A 19192-nucleotide genomic window follows, 5' to 3' on the forward strand; every position below is an offset into this window, starting at 1 on the left:
CTTTATTTATTTTGATATGATAATATTTGTAGGTAAAAGGACACTTCCAAAGCAGCGTGCGCAGTTGAATTCAATGGGATGGAGTATCGGCGTGTAGAGGTGCATGTTAAAATATTATTAACATTTAACCATTACTTGATCATAATTAGCAAATATGTATAGCGATCTCATATTAGTATTCCTATTCCCTAGTAGGCTAGTAGCACAATTAGATGCCCCATCCGAGAATTGCAGTCACATCCATCTACACTAAAGAAACAAAAAATAAAAAAACCTTTAAAATTAATACAAGTTTTCGATAAACCAATTAAAGCTATGAATTAGCATTGAAAAAATATAACTCGTGTAAAGTGTTGGCATGGAACATGTAACTTCTGCATTTAAATGATATAACTTGTGTAAAGTGTTTGCATATTTAATTTGTACTGGTTTTATTACAAAAGCATTCAACTGCTGATTAACAGCTGTAGAAGGGCATTTTGGTCTAATGAATAACCCTACTATATAAAAGCATGCACCCGAGGGGGTTTGTTTTCACTTGTTCTCCTTCTTGGTTTCTTCTATACTTAGATTCTCTGCTAGAATTCTACATATATTTTTTGTTTGTCTTCACAACAAGCTCTTCAATGATATGCTACCATGTTTAAAACGAAAATTACATACATGAGATATTGCGTAAAGCTGAGTCTCTCAATGAGGAAGACTAATTTGTACATGACATATTGAGTTTTACTTTACATTCATCGTTGGTTATCTCGTCTACGTACAACTTTCCCTGCATAAGAAATATCGACAGAGTATTTGATTTTTCCCCTATAGTTGATTCTCTTCCTTAACAGTTTCTCCTCTTTTTTTATACTCAATATAAAGATCGATTGTTTATGTCAAAAAAAAAAATTTGTTTTTTCTTGTAGGGTATATGTCAGCCGTCTCCTAAGCATTTCTTGTCCTCATCATCGTTGAATTAGCCAAAACTGAAACCCATTTTTGTGTGATATAAACGCCAGCAAATCATGTGTTGAGAACATATCTCCAGTTATATAATTAAGCACCCAGTAGGCGAGCTTCTGTCCTCTCCAAGACATGAAAAGTAGGTCTAGTTTATATGGTGTCGTGAACTGCATTGATTACTGCTTGAGTAATGCTATAAACGGAAATCTTGCGTGGTTTGCTGGACACATTTGTTTTAATAATTAGATTTTGATCGTTTTTTAACGACGGGAAGAGGATCGATGTGGGAGTTAAAGATAGCGGAAGGGGAAGGCCCCTATTTGTATAGTACAAACAACTTTGTTGGTAGACAGTTTTGGGAATTTAATCCAGATGGTGGCACTCCCGAGGAAAAGGAAGAAATCAAAAAGGTTCGGCAGAACTTCAAAGATAATCGAAAGAAAGGAGGATTTCATGCTTGTGGGGATCTCCTTATGCGGATGCAGGTAGTAAACACCTAGATGCACTACTCATAATAGTTTTTTTAGAAAACAATGCATTTTTAACAAATAAAAATATTTTAGAAATTACTTAAGGTGTCTCTATGGTAAAATGAGGTGTGTTTTTAACCAACCCTTAATATATGTTTGCCGCTAAAAAAAGGGGTACTAAAAACCATGATGTTGGTCTAGAGTTTTGATTCTATATTTGATAGAATTAATGTTAATTGCAACAATGTAATCATCGTAGATTACTAAATATTTTCATGAATATATATTAGTATTTTTGAGTTTTCTAAATTTTTCCATAAAAAGGTTTTATTGCTGAACATAAAACTGAAATGTAGTAATTGTAGTCGAGTGCATGTAATTTCGGAAAAATAACATCAACATATCTAAAATACACTAAAACTAAATACCTTTTTTTTTTAAGTTAGGAAGTAATATGAAATATTTTTATTGTAACTAATTTATAAATATATAAAATAAAACACCTATACAAATATCATAGAAATAACTGAATCATATATTTGATGTGGATACATAATTATATGGATTTTCTAATATGTCCAAATCACATATAAAAACAGTAATTATGGAAAATATTATCATAATTAAATAAAAAATAAATTAAGTTTGATAAAATATTCTTTATAATTAATGTATTTTATACTTTTTAATAATAGAAATTATATATAATTCATATATTTCATATTTAGTTATAATAATATCTGTTATATAAAGTTTCTTGTGCGTACATAATACAAATGTTTGAAAATCCCATTATTATATTAAATGAAATAATCACATTATTTTTAAAACAAAAAATATCTCACCTCATCAGTTATGAACCATTATGTAAAATCATTAATTATACATGATAAAGAATATTAATTTGGGTATTTTTTAAATTGAATATAACAACTGTTAGAAATTAAGGAAATATATCATTTAATTTTAAATGATCCAATATTAAGTTCTCTCTCTCTCTCTCTCTCTCTCTCTCTCTCTCTATATATATATATATATATATATATATATATATATATATATATATATATATATATATAATTTTTTTTATTAAAAAGATGTTAAATAATCAAAACACTTTTTCAAAAACTTTTTTACTATCACCATAAATCAATAAAAAATTTTGCCCATATTTATTTTTAAATTTGAAAAAACAATCGCAAAACCCCTTATTAATACAAAATAAAGTAGTATAAAAACTTACATTAACTATATTCGTAATAAACTATTTGAAACGAAAAGTTGTGTTGATAATATCCAAAATTTCATCTATGATTATATAACAATAATAGCTAAATAATTATTTAATAATAATTATATAATGATAAGCGAATTAAATAAGTGTATTAGATTAATAAACTAATATCTATACAGAATATATTAGACTAAAATGGAGTATATATAACAAAACCTTAGTTGATAAGTTGTTTTTTACTTTTCGGCAAATTTTAATTATACGCGTAAATTAATCAAAATAGATATCTAATAAACTTTTGTTTCTTTAAATTACAAGAAAAAGATTAATTTAGTGTCCACTCCATAAAGAGTTTCTAATAAGTCAAAATACAAAAATAAATAAAATAAAATAAAAAAAGTGTTTATAACAGGTAACATAACGAAATAAGTATTTTTTTGTCCTACTCAAACACGTAAAAAGTGCTTATTACCGGTGTAAAACCAAAATAAATTAAAAACACTTTAAATAAATTATCCAAAACACCTCTTTAAACTTCATCAATCAAACGTGTTTTAATATTATAAAATATATAATTTTTTTTTAAATGTTTCTACGTTTGAAAAATCTAATATTGAAGACCGGTCCAACCAGCATGTAATTTGGTTTGTTCATATATGATTTCAAATTAGTTATGATTTTGGATTTATATGTTTAAAGTCTTAATTAATTTGAATTCACTTAGTGAGAATAGATCTGATCCATTCAAAAGAACATCCATGTAAACTTACAGATTTGGTAATTTACCAACATAAGAAAATAAATGTAGAATATGCTATTTTTCTTGAGGAAAATACTTATGCTCAGTTACTAATTATTTTGATGCATAACAAAATTATTGTTGATATAATCTATCCGAATGCATGATTATAAAGATCAAATTTTTAGTAGAAAATTCAATTTTAATTTGTGGAGAAAACTAGTGACCATGATATTATATAATGAATAGCTAATGAAGGAAAACGCAATCGATCTTACGAGCATACTTCCGACGAGACTAAGTGAAGGCGAACAAGTGAATTTTGAAGCTGTAACAACTGCAGTAAAAAAAGCAGTTCGATTACAACGTGCAATCCAAGCAAAAGACGGACATTGGCCGGCTGAAAATGCTGGCCCCTTATTTTTCACTCCTCCACTTGTAAGTGTAAAGAGTTGAAAATTATTCTTTTCTAAATGGGTTATATTCTAATTCCTATTCATGTAGGCATGACACTTATGACAAGTTCAAATCCAAGTTAGGACATACATGACATTTTTTGAACGGCAAGATATATAGATGATTGATTTCAATCTCGTGAAATGATATGATGACCTTGCTTTAGACATCGTGAAGCTAAAATAAGCAAGAATCTTTAATTATCTTGCCACATATCTAGGATACGATTAGCAATATCACATTTTATGTGTCTACGCACCAATAATCTAAAGCATATAATTGTCCCCTTCCTTTTGCAGTTAATTGCTTTATACATCAGTGGTACAATTAATACAATCTTAACTGAAGAACATCAGAAAGAGATGAAACGATACTTCTACAATCACCAGGTAACTAGTCAAATTAATTCTATGAATATGACATCTTCGTTATATGTTTACAATTACCCAAAGGAAATCATTTTAAATTATGATGATTTTCTTGGTTAGGTGATATACTCTTTTAAAAATTCATTCTATAGATCATTCACTTTGTTTGATAGAAAAATATTTTCATAGTTTGTTTAGTTCAGTTGGTGGTTACTATAAGAAGTTATTTTTTATAAGGATTAACATATTTAACATCCTAGAATATTCTTTCAAATATTAATTAATTTTAGCATTGGTACTTAATTTCTTGATATTTTATCTATGTTTAAAGTGGAAACTCTAATCACATAAACATAGTTGTTCGACACAATACATATAGTCGCATAGTATAAAAGCACTAAACCATCAAAAAAAGCTTTCATTCCATGTTTTTTTCATTTTTCATAGTCACTTCATCACCTATTCATAATAGATGGCATGTAGTATCATCATCACAACTCACATTCATGTGTTATATCAAGTTAACGTACTTCCTCTAATTACAAGAGATGGAAAAACAATGTGTTTTTATGCTTTCAAGTCATGATTTTTTGGGTTATGTCGAATATACATCTCTTCTTCTAACTATAGTTATTGTCGACAAGGATGAAAAAATCGATCCTGATATCAGTCATACCACTTGTATGCAACTTGCATACCGATCCACAAAGTTCCTATTCCATCACAAACCGAGTAATGCATGACTTACCAAATAGGTGTTACTCAAATGTGCATAGGTTATGTGCCTTGCCATAGAGGCGTCTTTTAGCCACAACTCGGGGGCCAAGATGAAAAAATGGTATGAGGAATTACATCCTCTTAGAAAATAATCTCTTTCTCTCCGTCGTTAACTATGGCTTGAAAATTCAACTTTTTAACAATCAAGAATAATATTATAGATCTCACTCAATTTTCTATGAGTTGGGCTCCCAATTCATCTCCCATCATACATAAATTTAAATCAGGATGCCAAAACATTTTCAAACCAACAAATATTATCAAGTCAGGTAAAAAAATTTCAAAATAAATTTCATGCAATGTACAGAAAATATGTATAGTAGAGATATTTCATATAGATGAATATATATATATATATATATATATATATATATATATATATATATATATATATATATATATATATATATATATACTAGCTGTTTACCCGCGCAAAGCGGCGGGCGACAAATAGTTTGTTTCGACAACTAATATCTTTTCGATGGAGAATGATTATTTTCAATTCAATCATTAGTTTGTTTTAGGAAACATGTCATATTAAAAATAAAGAAAATTCGTGAAATGACCAAATTATAGGGTGTTGAGTATTTATTTGGATGAAAAAAGATCTGGTCAAAACCTTGGAAGAGAAGATTTATAGGAGTTTGTTTAAATTTTAATATTATTTTATTAGTGATTAGTTGTACAATTAGCTTAATGATTTGGACATCTTAAAAAATATTATTATTTTATTCAATCTATTTTTAGAAATAGTGAGATTTGTTTTATATATATATATATATATATATATATATATATATATATATATATATATATATATATATATATATATATATATATATATATATATATATATATATATATATATATTCAAAAGAATTATAACTTGATCAAAGTATGTACACGGACATGTACCTCAAGTAAACTCACCTTAGTAAATAATCTAGGCTTCCTTACTTCTTCAATGATAAAGTACTACGCTCTTCCATCTGTCGTATCATAATAAATGGTCTCAAAGTTACCGAAATAACCTTCAATGTTTGTTTAACATTTTTATCAATTCTTCTATGCTTTTCAAGCATATATATATATATATATATAGAAGCTATAGAAGAAAAAAAGTGCTTATAGGGTGAGCCAAACTCAAGTTACAAAATTTTTGAGATTTGATCAGAACATAAAACTGTTGGGGTTGGTCTTGCCCAAATTTTTCCTAGATCGACACATAAATGTCATATTGCTTATTATGACATTATATATTGATCACTTCGTAGCAAAACCTTTTACTTTAACAAATGATTAATAATAGTTAAATTATGTCTTAATAGAATTCTTTAAACTAAAATAACCCAGATCCCAATAGGTGAATTAATTCATTAAGTGGTCAATACCAATAGAGTTTGAAGGCACAACTCATATGACTAAAGCAACACCTTATGTCTAAAACTACTAAAAACTCAATACAAGTCATAATTTAATAATGATGATCATTCCAAACATTAAAAAAGTACTTAGACACATTCAAATCTAATAACTTATCACGATTCCATTCCACCATTTTTTATTCAAATTCCAGCTGTGGAATAGAGACTCTTAAACATATGTATGGTGGCAGTAATATTTATAATGTGTTTATTCCAGTGGTTCCAAATTATTATTATTAATATTGTTCACAACTCAATTAACTGATTTAAAAACCTTATTATTGACATACCATCATTTGAAAAATATTTCCACCTCATTTCACTAGTGAATTCCAATGGAATCTTCTTTCAAGGTCATGATCTCCAAAAGATCTAATGGAATCACTTGAAAAATGGATCGTAACTAATCAATTACATATCTCCTAATATAATTATACATGATTTGATTCAATAATCGAGTATATAAGCAAATATACAAGTTTCCATAACAAGTAAAAAAATTCTTACAAATTAGGGCTCCAATTCCTTTATTCCATCCTTGGGGATGAAATCACCCATTTCAGTTCTGTTATGGTGATTCATTGATGATCACTTACATAAAAATAGCATCAAATCACAAATAAGGCTAATATTAATGATGGATTTTAAGCACCTCTTCCATCCATAGCTAGGGTTAATGGCTTTAACTTAATTCACCAATCGAAACAACCAACAAACTATAGATTATAACTTAAATTCATGAACTAAAGGTTAGATTGTGTTAGAGAATCAATATAAATACATTATTTTACATAAAATTTGAATTTAGATAGAGCTCCAAACCCTAATTCGACCTAGAGATTGATATGTGGAAGTTTTATACCTTGAGAGGTTTTACTAATTAAAACCTGACTCCATTTCCTCTTAAAATACATTTTTTCCACTCTCCAAATCACTAATGAAATTTCCATTTTTCTTTCTTTTTCCTGTCTTCACCCGATCGATATAGGCAATGAGGGAAGAGGCTAATGAGTATAACCTTTTAAGGGATTTTGAAACTTAGGTCCCTCCTTCATTTATTCTCTCAAATTAACCCTTAGTTGATTTAGAAGATTGGTCAACACTCTTTTGATTTAAACTCAATATCGTTTCTATAAATTCTTTTCATTTTAGTTCCTTGTTCAATTTATGACTTACTGATGTTTTAATCCTTAGTTCTATATTTTTAATTAAGGATTAACTAAATTATAAAAATCCATAAATATTATTTATTAATCAAAATTTTGACTTGTTTAATACATATAAGTCTTTTAATATTATTGTATATTTATTAAAAATTAATTTTCACCTAAAAAGAGCGGAAAAGTTCATCTGCAAAATGCAGGTGTTACAATGTTCATAATGTTGTTAATATGTTATTGAATAATATGGAAATTTATTTACTACTTCATTATCTCGGTGATCGCATGTTTTTTTCTTACCAATTTCCAAAAAATTGATGATCATCTTCCCATAAAATGAAGAAAAAAAACTCTTGAAGATACCATATTTAAATATATGTGGACTTTCTATGGTTGGCACCCACATTATGTAATTTTGTTGGATAATTATGTCCCGATTTACCAAGATATACTCGTCGCATGTCGCATTAGAGTTTTGTGATGTCTTGATGAAATGTCATAAATTTGTTTGGGACTAGTTTATTGTCTTGCGAAAAACTATCATAACAAGGACACATGTTACAAATTAATATGTTAATGGTTTCTTTCGTTGATAAGACATACAAAATCCATTTTAATGTGGTAAAAGAAATGCGGAAATATAGAAGAGTGGGAACTAAGGGTTTATTTGACTAGATGGAATGTAATGACTTTGGAATGGGATAGATGTGTTGGTTTAAGGAACAACATAATAGAAAATATCATTATCATTCTATTATCATGTTTGGCTACACCTTCTAAATGAAATAAGTCATTAGATAAATGTTGTTTGGTAGGTAGGAAAACACTTATATATTGCATGAAATCGCTTGATAGAGAAAAATTTTCCATCTTATGGTAGAATGCATAACTTAAAACATCTTAAATATTTTCCTAAAAAATCAAAATTGTCAAAGTTTTATCCCATCCTTACATTGAAACTACCTCTAGTAGCATCATCTCCATTTTCCCCTAAATTTTATAGGTTCTTGTGCCTTTCAAGATCCTTGTTTATCTTTTGGTTAACGTGGTGGTGGATAGAATGGTTTGTATGAAGCCATACCCTTAAACATGTGAATCTTCCATACCAGATTTTCATAATTTTACAAAAACCCTAGGAGAGAAATACTTATAATACATAATTTTTTCTACACAATGAAAGAAAACCACCATCTGATTTTTGCTTTTTGGTGTTGTATCATTCCACAAATAATTTAGTAGTAGGAATTTCAAACCCTAGAATTGAAACAACAAACAAGGTCAATATGTAGAATCTATATAGAAGTGACAACAAGAACACATTTATCATGCATAATGTCCCCAGAAAAAGGATCGCCGATGCAAATCCAAATGCGATTTGGCATCCTTGTGCTTGAATCAACCTTGCGCTAGTGAGTAATGTTGGGTCTGTTGTTAAATTTTTATCTTAGGAAGGAATGAAATGGAAGAAAAATAGGGATCATCCTAGGAAATAAATACTCAAAATTTGATGGAATGATATTTTCCCAGTAACATCTCATTTCTTTCCATTTAAAAGAAAACATGGATCGAACATCTTTATTGAGTACTAACGAAATGTTTCTTTGCATTCCGTCATGCCAAATAGTGGACACTAAGTATTATTATTATATATTAAACTTACGGATGACATTATTCAAATAGAATATGTGACGAAAATAAAGAACACACAAGTAAACAATACTTCATTAATGTTTTTATTCTTTCTTTTTCATTTTAACAATTTTTTTTATAGTTTTATTGGTTGTGGTTAAATAATATTTTGTAAAGTTGATATAATGTGATGTAAATATAAGATAATATAATCTTCTTTGTATGGTTTTCACTATTCGATATAATTAAGCAAATAATAATGTATTGAAGTTTTAAGAAAACAATATTGTATTATTTAGTATCGTAATTGCAGAATGAAGATGGGGGATGGGGGTTTTATATTGAGGGACACAGCACAATGATTGGATCTGCACTGAGTTATGTAGCCCTACGCATATTAGGAGAAGGAGAAGATGGAGGAGATGGTGCAATCGCTAAAGCTCGCAAGTGGATACTTGACCATGGCGGTGCAAGCTCCATTCCCTCTTGGGGGAAGGTTTACCTCTCGGTAATTCTCAATTCTATAACCCTTATTATTGCAAGTAGTTCCCTACAAAATTATATTATCTCCAATTTAAGTAAAAATAGACCACAAGAAATTTATGGCTTCATATGAGAGATAAAATGACAACTAATATACTCATTCGGTTTGGTTATAAGAAAAATCGTTTTGGTTATGGAAAAAACGGCACTAAAAGATCAATATTTTAATGACCTTTCTAGGAACTTCTATTTAAATATGTCCTTTGAATTAAATAGTTTAATTTTATTTCATACCTCTAATGAAGACTAATGTGGATATTCGTTGAGTTGTTTTCCTTGGATTTAAATATGTAGGTTCTTGGAGTGTATGAATGGGAAGGATGCAACCCATTGCCACCAGAATTTTGGCTTTTCCCATCTGCATTTCCATTTCATCCAGGTAACTGCATATTTACAGATTGGAAAATAACTTATACTAGAATGAAAAACAGAATTCAATAAACATAAAAGTATTTAGGTTTTAAAAAGGAGAGAGTAAAATTTATTTCAAACATGCTTTCAAACTACTCCAAACATTTTTGGCATGAATTGCCAAAATTTTAAAATTAAAGCAGATGATTAAAAAGCTAAGTAAGTCAAATTTAGGTAAAATTCAAAATTGGAGTTGATTATAGTGTCTAATCGGGTTTAAAGTTATGTTGGTTATAGTTTGCTTCTTGAGTTCTTTCCACCTATTTTATCATTCTCCCACTTATCCCTAAACAATTTTACTATGTCCTCAATATGTTTTTCATCATATTTCCAACATACATTCCTTGATTTCATACTTAGATGGCACTTTAGGGAATATATAATATTATATGCTTTTCAAATTCGCTTACTATCTCGTTGTACTTATGATATATGCAGCTGAGATGTGGTGCTATTGTCGGACAACCTACATGCCCATGTCATATTTATATGGGAAAAGAATCCAAGGACCAATTACCCATCTAGTTTCATCATTACGAAAAGAAATTCACCCCATCCCTTTTGAGGATATTAATTGGAATAAACAACGGAATAATTGTTGCAAGGTTTGTGTTTTTATAATAACCATTCTTAAGACCCTAACTATTAGTGTGTATCGATGAACATTATTTTTGATCTTGAGAAAAGTTCAATAAGTTATGTATTTTCATTTATTATTGACGAGATATAACACTTACATGTACATAAAATTAAACGAACATGAGTGCACCATCTTTTGGAAATGAATGAGTATAATTTTTTTGATTTGCAGGAGGACTACTATTATCCACATTCATTTCTACAAGATGCATTATGGCATAGTCTTCACTATATTACTGAGCCGATCGTTAAATATTGGCCATTTTCTAAACTACGAGGAAGATCTCTTGATAGAGTTGTGGAATTAATGCGCTATGAATCAGAAGAGACTAGATACATGACCATAGGATGTGTTGAAAAAGTAAGATATCAAATTGAAGAAAAGCACCAAATTTAGATTAAAATATAATGAATTTTTTGTCTGTAAAATATAATGAATCATTTCATATGTTTTGGGCAGAGTCTACAAATGATGTGTTGGTGGGCTGAGAATCCAAATGGTGATGAGTTCAAATATCATCTAGCTAGAGTTCCAGATTACTTATGGATTGCAGAAGATGGAATGACAATGCATAGTTTTGGTAGTCAATTGTGGGATTGTGCTCTTGCAACTCAAGCAATTATTGCAAGTAATATGACCGAGGAATATGATGAATGTCTAAAAAAGGCACACTTTTATATAAGAGAATCACAGGTTGTTTTTTAGTTGTATGTATGGCTTCTTCATTAAACTTTGATAGGTTTCTTAATTATAGAATTTAATTATATGTAGGTGAAAGAAAATCCTTCAGGAGATTTCACCCAAATGTGTCGACAATTCACTAAGGGTTCGTGGACCTTCTCCGATCAAGATCATGGTTGGACTGTCTCTGACTGTACAGCTGAAGCACTAAAGGTATATGTAATGAAAATTAAAACTTTCGATTATGCATATAGTTTCTGTGATAAAAGAATTTACAATTCATCTTATTCTATAGTGTTTACTGTTACTATCAAACATGCCACAAGAAATAGCCGGAGAGAAAGATGATAATGCTCGACTGTATGAAGCAGTGAATGTGCTTCTTTACATGCAAGTATGACACCTTTATTCTATTTTTTATAAATTTAAACCTTTACGTCACTAAAATTTTAGATGATTTACCCGTTATAGCTTGACAAATTATTTTTAGTTTTATCAATAATGTTTTGCCAAAGCACAAGTAAACATTTAACTTCATTCCTTTTGTTTTCTTGGCACATGTAGAGTCCTGTAAGCGGAGGATTTGCTGTTTGGGAGCCGCCAATTCCCAAACCATTTCTACAACTTCTTAATCCTTCAGAGGTTTTTGCAGATATAGTTGTTGAGAAAGAGTAAATCTCCGTTACATTCGTTAGTTCTCTATTATCATTAGTTATCTATAATCACAACCTTGATCAAATATATTTTTGCATCAACTAATTAGTGATAATAGATGAAAAAAAGATTATTAAGGACATAAAATATAATTTGTAGAAACACTAATGACTACTAGTACACATGTTTGGGTGACTTAGGCATGTGGAGACCACATCTTCCATTATCGGAGCTCTGATAGAATTCAAACATGCCCACCCAAGACACAGAAAGGAGGAGATAGAACATTCAATTTCAAATGGAGTACGCTATCTTGAGGAAACACAGTGGTATAATGGTTCATGGTATGCTACAATATAAATCCAATTTATTTTGATTGCTATTCTTTTATCTATGATCTTATATGATATATGAATCTTATATAAAGGAAAGTATACAGGACATTCTCAACCATTACATATCATTTCTTTTAGAGTATAATATTTAATACATCTCATGTGCTAGTTTTTTTCAACAACAATACAGAAATTAGTATCATCATAAAATTGGGTGGTGACCAAAGGGCATTTGGCCTAGCAGTACCAAGGAGTTCGAAAGGTGGCCCTCCCCTAAGGGGTTGAAGGTTTAAGTCCCATTGTCGACAATTGAGTTGTTTAGAAGTAGGATTTAGTTGGTTTATGTGTTAACCTTTCAGAAAATATATAATAATAATTAAATAAAATTGGGTGGTTGTAGGTTTTTTGTAGATAACCTTACCCCCACCTGAGAGATAAAGCTTTTACTTTCATAGAAGACCACACCTCCAACACGATGAAGTATAAACGAAAGAACGGTGAAAAAGACAAAGGAAAGCTCATAAAGATCAAAGTGAATGAATAGATAACTAAGACAAATATTGATCTACAACCCTAAATTTTAGCCTCTTCTACCTTTTATTTGAGATCATTTCCTCAGAAAGTCACACTGTCTAGTTTCTTGCTAATTTTGATAGATAATGTTTTTTTTTTCTAAAAAGTTCCATCATAAAACTAATGTTAGCTCTTTCATGTCTAATATCAAGTTTTCTTCTCACTCCTTTTACGTGATAACCCTTGTTCTCACCCATGGGACCCTAGCATTGTCCACACCTTACCATATATGTCTCTTATCTCCTTTAGACATAATTAAACAATTAACTATTTATTCTATCAATTTTTCTATGACTGTCACTCCCAACTTATTTTTTATTGACACATTTTGTTGAGGTGTGGATTTTGATGTTTCTTTCGACCATATTTCTACAAATAAATCTTAAAAATGAGTTATGTAGTGCTAATATCTAAGGTTTATGATGCACATAACGGAGAATATGTCCAGATTGTGATGTATTGTGCTTGTGAGCCCTACCCACAACTAGTACCAGGTTAGTTGTAAAAGATAGTTGTTAGACATGTTTTCATTTTTTTCACATGGATACAAATACATTAGGAGATCTATTTATATTGATAATAGTTAACCTAGGACTACTTCTGGGTTAGTCACAATTGCTTTCTTCTTTTCTCAGGGTTACAAAGGCACTAGAAAATTTATTTATTAAATAGATCTACTAGTGTCTTTGTATCCCTAAGAAAAGAAAAAATCATATGTGACCAGTCTGCAAGTAGTCCTAGGTTAATTTTTTGTCATTATAAGTAGATATCCAATGGCTTTATACCCCAACATAAGAAGAATATGTGTGTAGCAGTTGTATTCTACATGCCATGAAGGAAGTAGATTCCTTAAGAACCTTACACTTTAGTATGTATAGGCGAGAGCAATTTTTCATATAGGTGACCTTGGGGAAGTTTTTGCTGACAATATTTTTGTACATGCATTTGAAAGATGTTACATGTGAACTACATTAAATCCTTGTGTTATTATTTTCTTTGTGTCTTTTTGCATCTTATTCCTAACATAATTTAGATCTTGTCCAACGTTCTTGAGCCACATGTTCACTGTAACATCCTCTTTTCCATAACTTCCATCTTTCTTTCATTCTCCCTCTTTATTGGTCGTCATTTGAATCTGTACAACATAGTTGACCTAGATGTCCTCAGTAGCATCCTCTTTTCCACAACTTTCATATTTCTCTAGTCCTCCTTCTTTATTGGTCTTCATTCGAACATATACAACATAGTTGACCTATCTGCCAAGATGTATACTTTCCACTTGACTTTTAGTCGGACCCTCACGTCTTACAAAGTTTATATGACCGATGTCCATTTCAACCACCCCGCATTTATGTTTTTGGTAACAACATCTTTTCAAATACGAACACTCTCCCGACACATATAACATGTCCTACACCACATGGGGAAGCCAAAGTTCACTAACTTTCTCAGAACAAATCTTGTTATTAAGGACCAATGATGATTTTTCTATTCAGTCCACACAAGAGAGATACTCATGATTAATATTTATATTGAGAAATGATTTATAAAGGAAATTGTGCAAGGTGAAAGAAATCATATTGGTCAAGTAACCCTAATAAAATTGAAAATTGCTTCCAATAATCCTTAAGAGCAAGACAGAAAAAACATGTGATACTACTCATCATCTCCAACATCTGTTGTTAACAGAAACCTCCCATGCTAAAAGAATTGAATTCTCAATATGCTCATATCCCTATACAATGTAAACATGTTATAATTTATATCCTTTCTAGGTGTTAAATAGGCTTTATCACCCCCTAATTATATGGCCAAATGTACACATCAGATCTAGTTTTGTAGTATGCCTTTAGTCAATCTATTTGCATCTCTTCCATGTCACTTGATAAAAAGACTTGCAAATCTAAACCAAACAGAGGATAGCGATAAACTAAAAATTACTCTCTTTGTCAAGGATATGAATGAAGGAAAAAAAAAGATTTACAAATGAGATTCTTTATCTCTTATTTTCATTTGTTTATTTGTGATAGGTATGGTTATTGGGGAGTATGCTTCATATATGGAACATTCTTCGCCCTAAGGGCATTAAGTAGTGCTGGAAAGACATATGACAATAACGAAGCAGTTCGTAAAGGTCTTAAATTCTTACTTTCAATACAAAATGAAGAGGGAGGTTGGGGAGAGAGCCTCCTATCTTGCCCTACTGAGGTAAGCTTAGTTGATTGCTGCCAAATAACTTCAATTTGATAACCACATAATCATTTTATGTATGTCCCAAAAGGAAAAGTGAGCTATTATTAAAATAGTAATGTGCGATTTCAAAGATCTCATCATTTTAATTTTATTATTTGTCGAGGTATATACACCGCTGGATGGAAACCGAACTAATTTGGTGCAAACATCATGGGCCATGCTTGGCCTTATGTTTGGTGGGCAGGTTAGTTTTCCATGATTTTCTATAAAGGTGCCAATTAAAAAAAGAAGTTTGTTAGAATGGGTCGATATTGATTGTATGCTAATTATAATGGGTAAAATGGATAAAAAAAATTTACGAAAATTAAGATATTATAGAAAGTGTTGATTGGTCAAACCAACCACGTTATTTACATTTCACCCACCCTCGAAATTTAGATGTTATAAATAGTCACAACAATGGTCACTCATTTTTTCACATCTAAGTTTCAGTTAAAGATTCATTGCTTGAAATTTATTGATCTTCATTGTTTATAAACGACTAGGTGGAAAGAGATCGGATGCCTTTACATAAAGCAGCAAAGCTATTGATTAATGCTCAAATGGATAACGGAGATTTTCCTCAGCAGGTAAACCTTATAATTTAATTCGAACAATTTAAAGTGAAGTTTTTTAAGCCCATCATTATCAGTATCATTATCATTTCATTATATACTTATAAAGAAAGCATTTTCCCTTTCATCACATTCATTTGAAACTCTCATTTATTTTTTCTTTCACCACATTCATTTGAAACTCTCATGACTTTTCAATTTCTTTATAATAAGAATTATAAGTTGGTTAATAAGGTTAAATAAATATCAAACCTAAAGTGTAATTATACATAAACTAAATTTCAATATCAAAAATTTTATTTTTTTTCTACTTATAAAGTTATGTTTTTAACTTTTAATATATTATACTTAATTTATTATGTCTAATATGTTGTTGTATGTAAACTACTAATATTTTAAAGCCACAACTTTTGAACAATTTTTATAAAATACTTAAATTGTTGATTTAAATATAACCTTACAAGATCAATTTAAATATAAATTTTAGTTCAAGTTAAACAAATAATTTGTAAGTAGTTAAAAGTGACAAATTGTAGTGTCTTTCTAATAGGGATTATAAGTTGGTTAATAAAGTTAAATATGTATCATACCTAAAGTGCAATCATAAATAAACTAATTTTCAATTTTGAAATAATATTTTTACTTCTACTTGTAAAGTTATGTCTTTAACTTTTAATATATTATACTTACTTTATTAGATTTAATATGTTGTTATATGTAAACCATTATCAATTTAAAGCTATAACTTTTGAACAGTTTAGACAAAAAAACTTAATTGTTAATTTAAATGTAACATTACAGGGTCAACTTCAATATAAATTTCAGTTTCACTTAAAAAAACCAACGTATATTTTGTGAATACTTAAAAGTGATCAACTGTAGTGGTAAATGGAAAAACAAAATTGTAATACCAACTTAACTAAAATATTTCATATATATATTTTTATACTCGTTAAAAGCTTTCAAATAAGTAGCTTAAAATAACTTACAATAACAATAGCTAAAAATAGCTCTATATAAATGATATTTTTATTACCATTAAAAAAATTGTTTGATGTTTTAAATAATTGCAATGACAGAAATTAAAACGATAAGAAAATAAATTTATAAAATTTAATTAACAATAACAACAAATATAAATAACGTTAAACCATATATTATATTTAATTTTTTTTCATGATTAACCCGCAAGTAGAGGTCATTTAAAAGATTTAGATTATGCAGTTTTCATAGATGTATATATAATCATATAATTCAAAATAATCAATATATTATATCAACTTAGTAGACGAATTATTATATCAAATCTAACAACAACATTATTGTTATATTTATAAAAAAAAAAAAAAACATAAATTTTTAAAGATTTCAGCAATATAGATGTTTCTGCGCAACGCGCAGACATTCGCCTAGTGATAATTAAAATTAAAGACTTCCATTTCCACTGAAGCTTTATAAACATATTCATTCGTAAATTTTGATATATGCTAATGGGCATTACCTGTTTCCACAGGAAATTACAGGAGTTTACATGAAGAATTGTTTGTTGCTTTATGCACAATACAGGAACATTTTTCCATTATGGGCACTTGCAGAGTATCGTAAACGTGTTTGGTAGTGGTAAAAAAGATTATTAAAATATAAGTTATGATGGGAGATGGCGGTGTTTAATCCTAAGGTGCAATATTCACGAAAGAAATATACAGATGAATTATTCATGGTATTTTCAAGATCAAATCCTTGAAAATAATATCATATATATAGTGTAAATGTGTAATCGGGTAATCTATAATATGATAGATACGATGTAATTTCTGAATAACAACCAACTTAAATTTTTATGGCCATATGGCTTCCCTTGTTCTCTCCTCATTACATATGTATATGAAGTTGCAATGTTTATTTTTCTATATAGTTGTCCATCTATCATCCGCAACTTAGAACCAAAAACCATAAAGAAAAAATACATTATAAGTGCAATTATTAAAGACAGTGTTTTTTAATAGGAATACTTTTTTAATGACATGACCTTATCCAAAAAGAAAAAATCTATGAATTACAAGCGAAGCACATTGGGTTATCTACCCACAAATTCTAGCTCAAAGCCCTATCTAATTTGGTTATATTCCTATGTGTAATCGAAAATACAACCCGATTGAAAAAACGGGTCATGTATGTTGGAAAGAGCCCGATTTGTATTAAAATAACTCGATCATATAATATAAGTCCATTCAACACCACTTTCATATGCAAATTAGAGTCTGGTTGTTCCAAGATAAACAACGGACTCATTTTTTACAGAAAAACTCACTACTAGAATATTTGGATTTAGCTACAAAAAACTTTCCGACAATTTTGTTTTGTTGGAAATTTCCGTCTAATACCCTACAAAGTCACAACAAAAGTAAAATATAACAAAATTCCAACAAACTTCCTACGAAATTAGATACCCTAAAGATTCTGTCGAAAAGATTTTGTCGGAAACGTGTCAGAAGTTTCCTACAAAATACCAACGAACAATTAATTAATATTTAAAATTAAAAATTTGTTTGAACTTGGTAGGAAATATAGAATGAGTTTTCTTCCATCTTTTCTTTTCGATTTTCCCTCCTTGCTTTGCCTTCCCTTTTTTTTATAAATATTATCATTTTAATAAATATAATAAATAAAATTTCATGTTATTATTAAATATAAATATAATTATTATTATTTTATATTGTTACTAATGTAAACATAAAAATATTATTAATATTATTTTATTGTTATCACTACTAGAAAAAAAAAGGCTTTTGTTACAGGAATATAGCTACGGAAAATTTTCGTAGGTAATAACCTACACAATACCTACGGAATGGGAAACCCTAATTTAGTAACGGAAAATCTACAAAATAGCTAGGGAATAGTTACAGACGAAAATCCATAGGTATTCCATTAATAATTAGCTACAAAATTGTCACGGAATAGCGACGGAACTAAATCAGTAGGTATTCCGTAGATAATTCACTACAGATTAGCTATGGACTACCGACGGAAGAGAATTGATACAGAATAGCTACGCAATAAATTTATATTATTATTATTATTATTATTATTATTATTATTATGTTTCATTATTTCAATCTTAAAACTATTTTTTTTATCGTTTTGTTTTTACATATATAAAGCACAAAATATTAAAAATAATAATATTTAGTGTATCATGTATTTGTTTAATGATGTTAATTGTTGCTTAAGAACAAATATAGATAGTTTTCTATTATTATGTATATAGTAATGGGTTCTAATGATGCATATATTTGTATGTGAGTTTATGTTATATATAATTTAGTTAAAACAAAAC

The 19192-nt window shown here is 29.1% G+C and overlaps 1 protein-coding gene across 5 annotated transcripts; it reads left to right on the forward strand.

Moving 5' to 3' along the window:
• The first annotated feature begins 527 nt into the window (after positions 1–527).
• On the forward strand, positions 528–17724 carry LOC111899977 (dammarenediol II synthase). Of its 5 annotated transcripts, none has more exons than XM_052764728.1 (17): positions 530–818; positions 915–1436; positions 3644–3832; positions 4150–4239; positions 9522–9716; positions 10046–10130; positions 10601–10767; positions 10974–11162; positions 11262–11495; positions 11574–11696; positions 11779–11877; positions 12048–12154; positions 12338–12481; positions 15076–15253; positions 15402–15482; positions 15784–15867; positions 17366–17724. In XM_052764728.1, exons 2-17 carry the CDS (start codon positions 1233–1235, stop codon positions 17468–17470), a joined length of 2274 nt encoding a protein of 757 aa, XP_052620688.1. In that variant the 5' UTR covers positions 530–818; positions 915–1232; the 3' UTR covers positions 17471–17724. The 5 variants fall into 5 exon arrangements, with proteins under 5 accessions (XP_023751620.1, XP_023751619.1, XP_052620688.1 ...); XM_023895850.3 differs by having other exon boundaries at positions 530–797; XM_023895851.3 differs by lacking the exon at positions 15402–15482 and having other exon boundaries at positions 529–797.
• The last annotated feature ends 1468 nt before the right edge of the window (positions 17725–19192 follow it).

The sequence above is a fragment of the Lactuca sativa genome, chromosome 1 (genome assembly GCF_002870075.4).
Source record: "Lactuca sativa cultivar Salinas chromosome 1, Lsat_Salinas_v11, whole genome shotgun sequence".
NCBI lineage: Eukaryota > Viridiplantae > Streptophyta > Magnoliopsida > Asterales > Asteraceae > Lactuca > Lactuca sativa.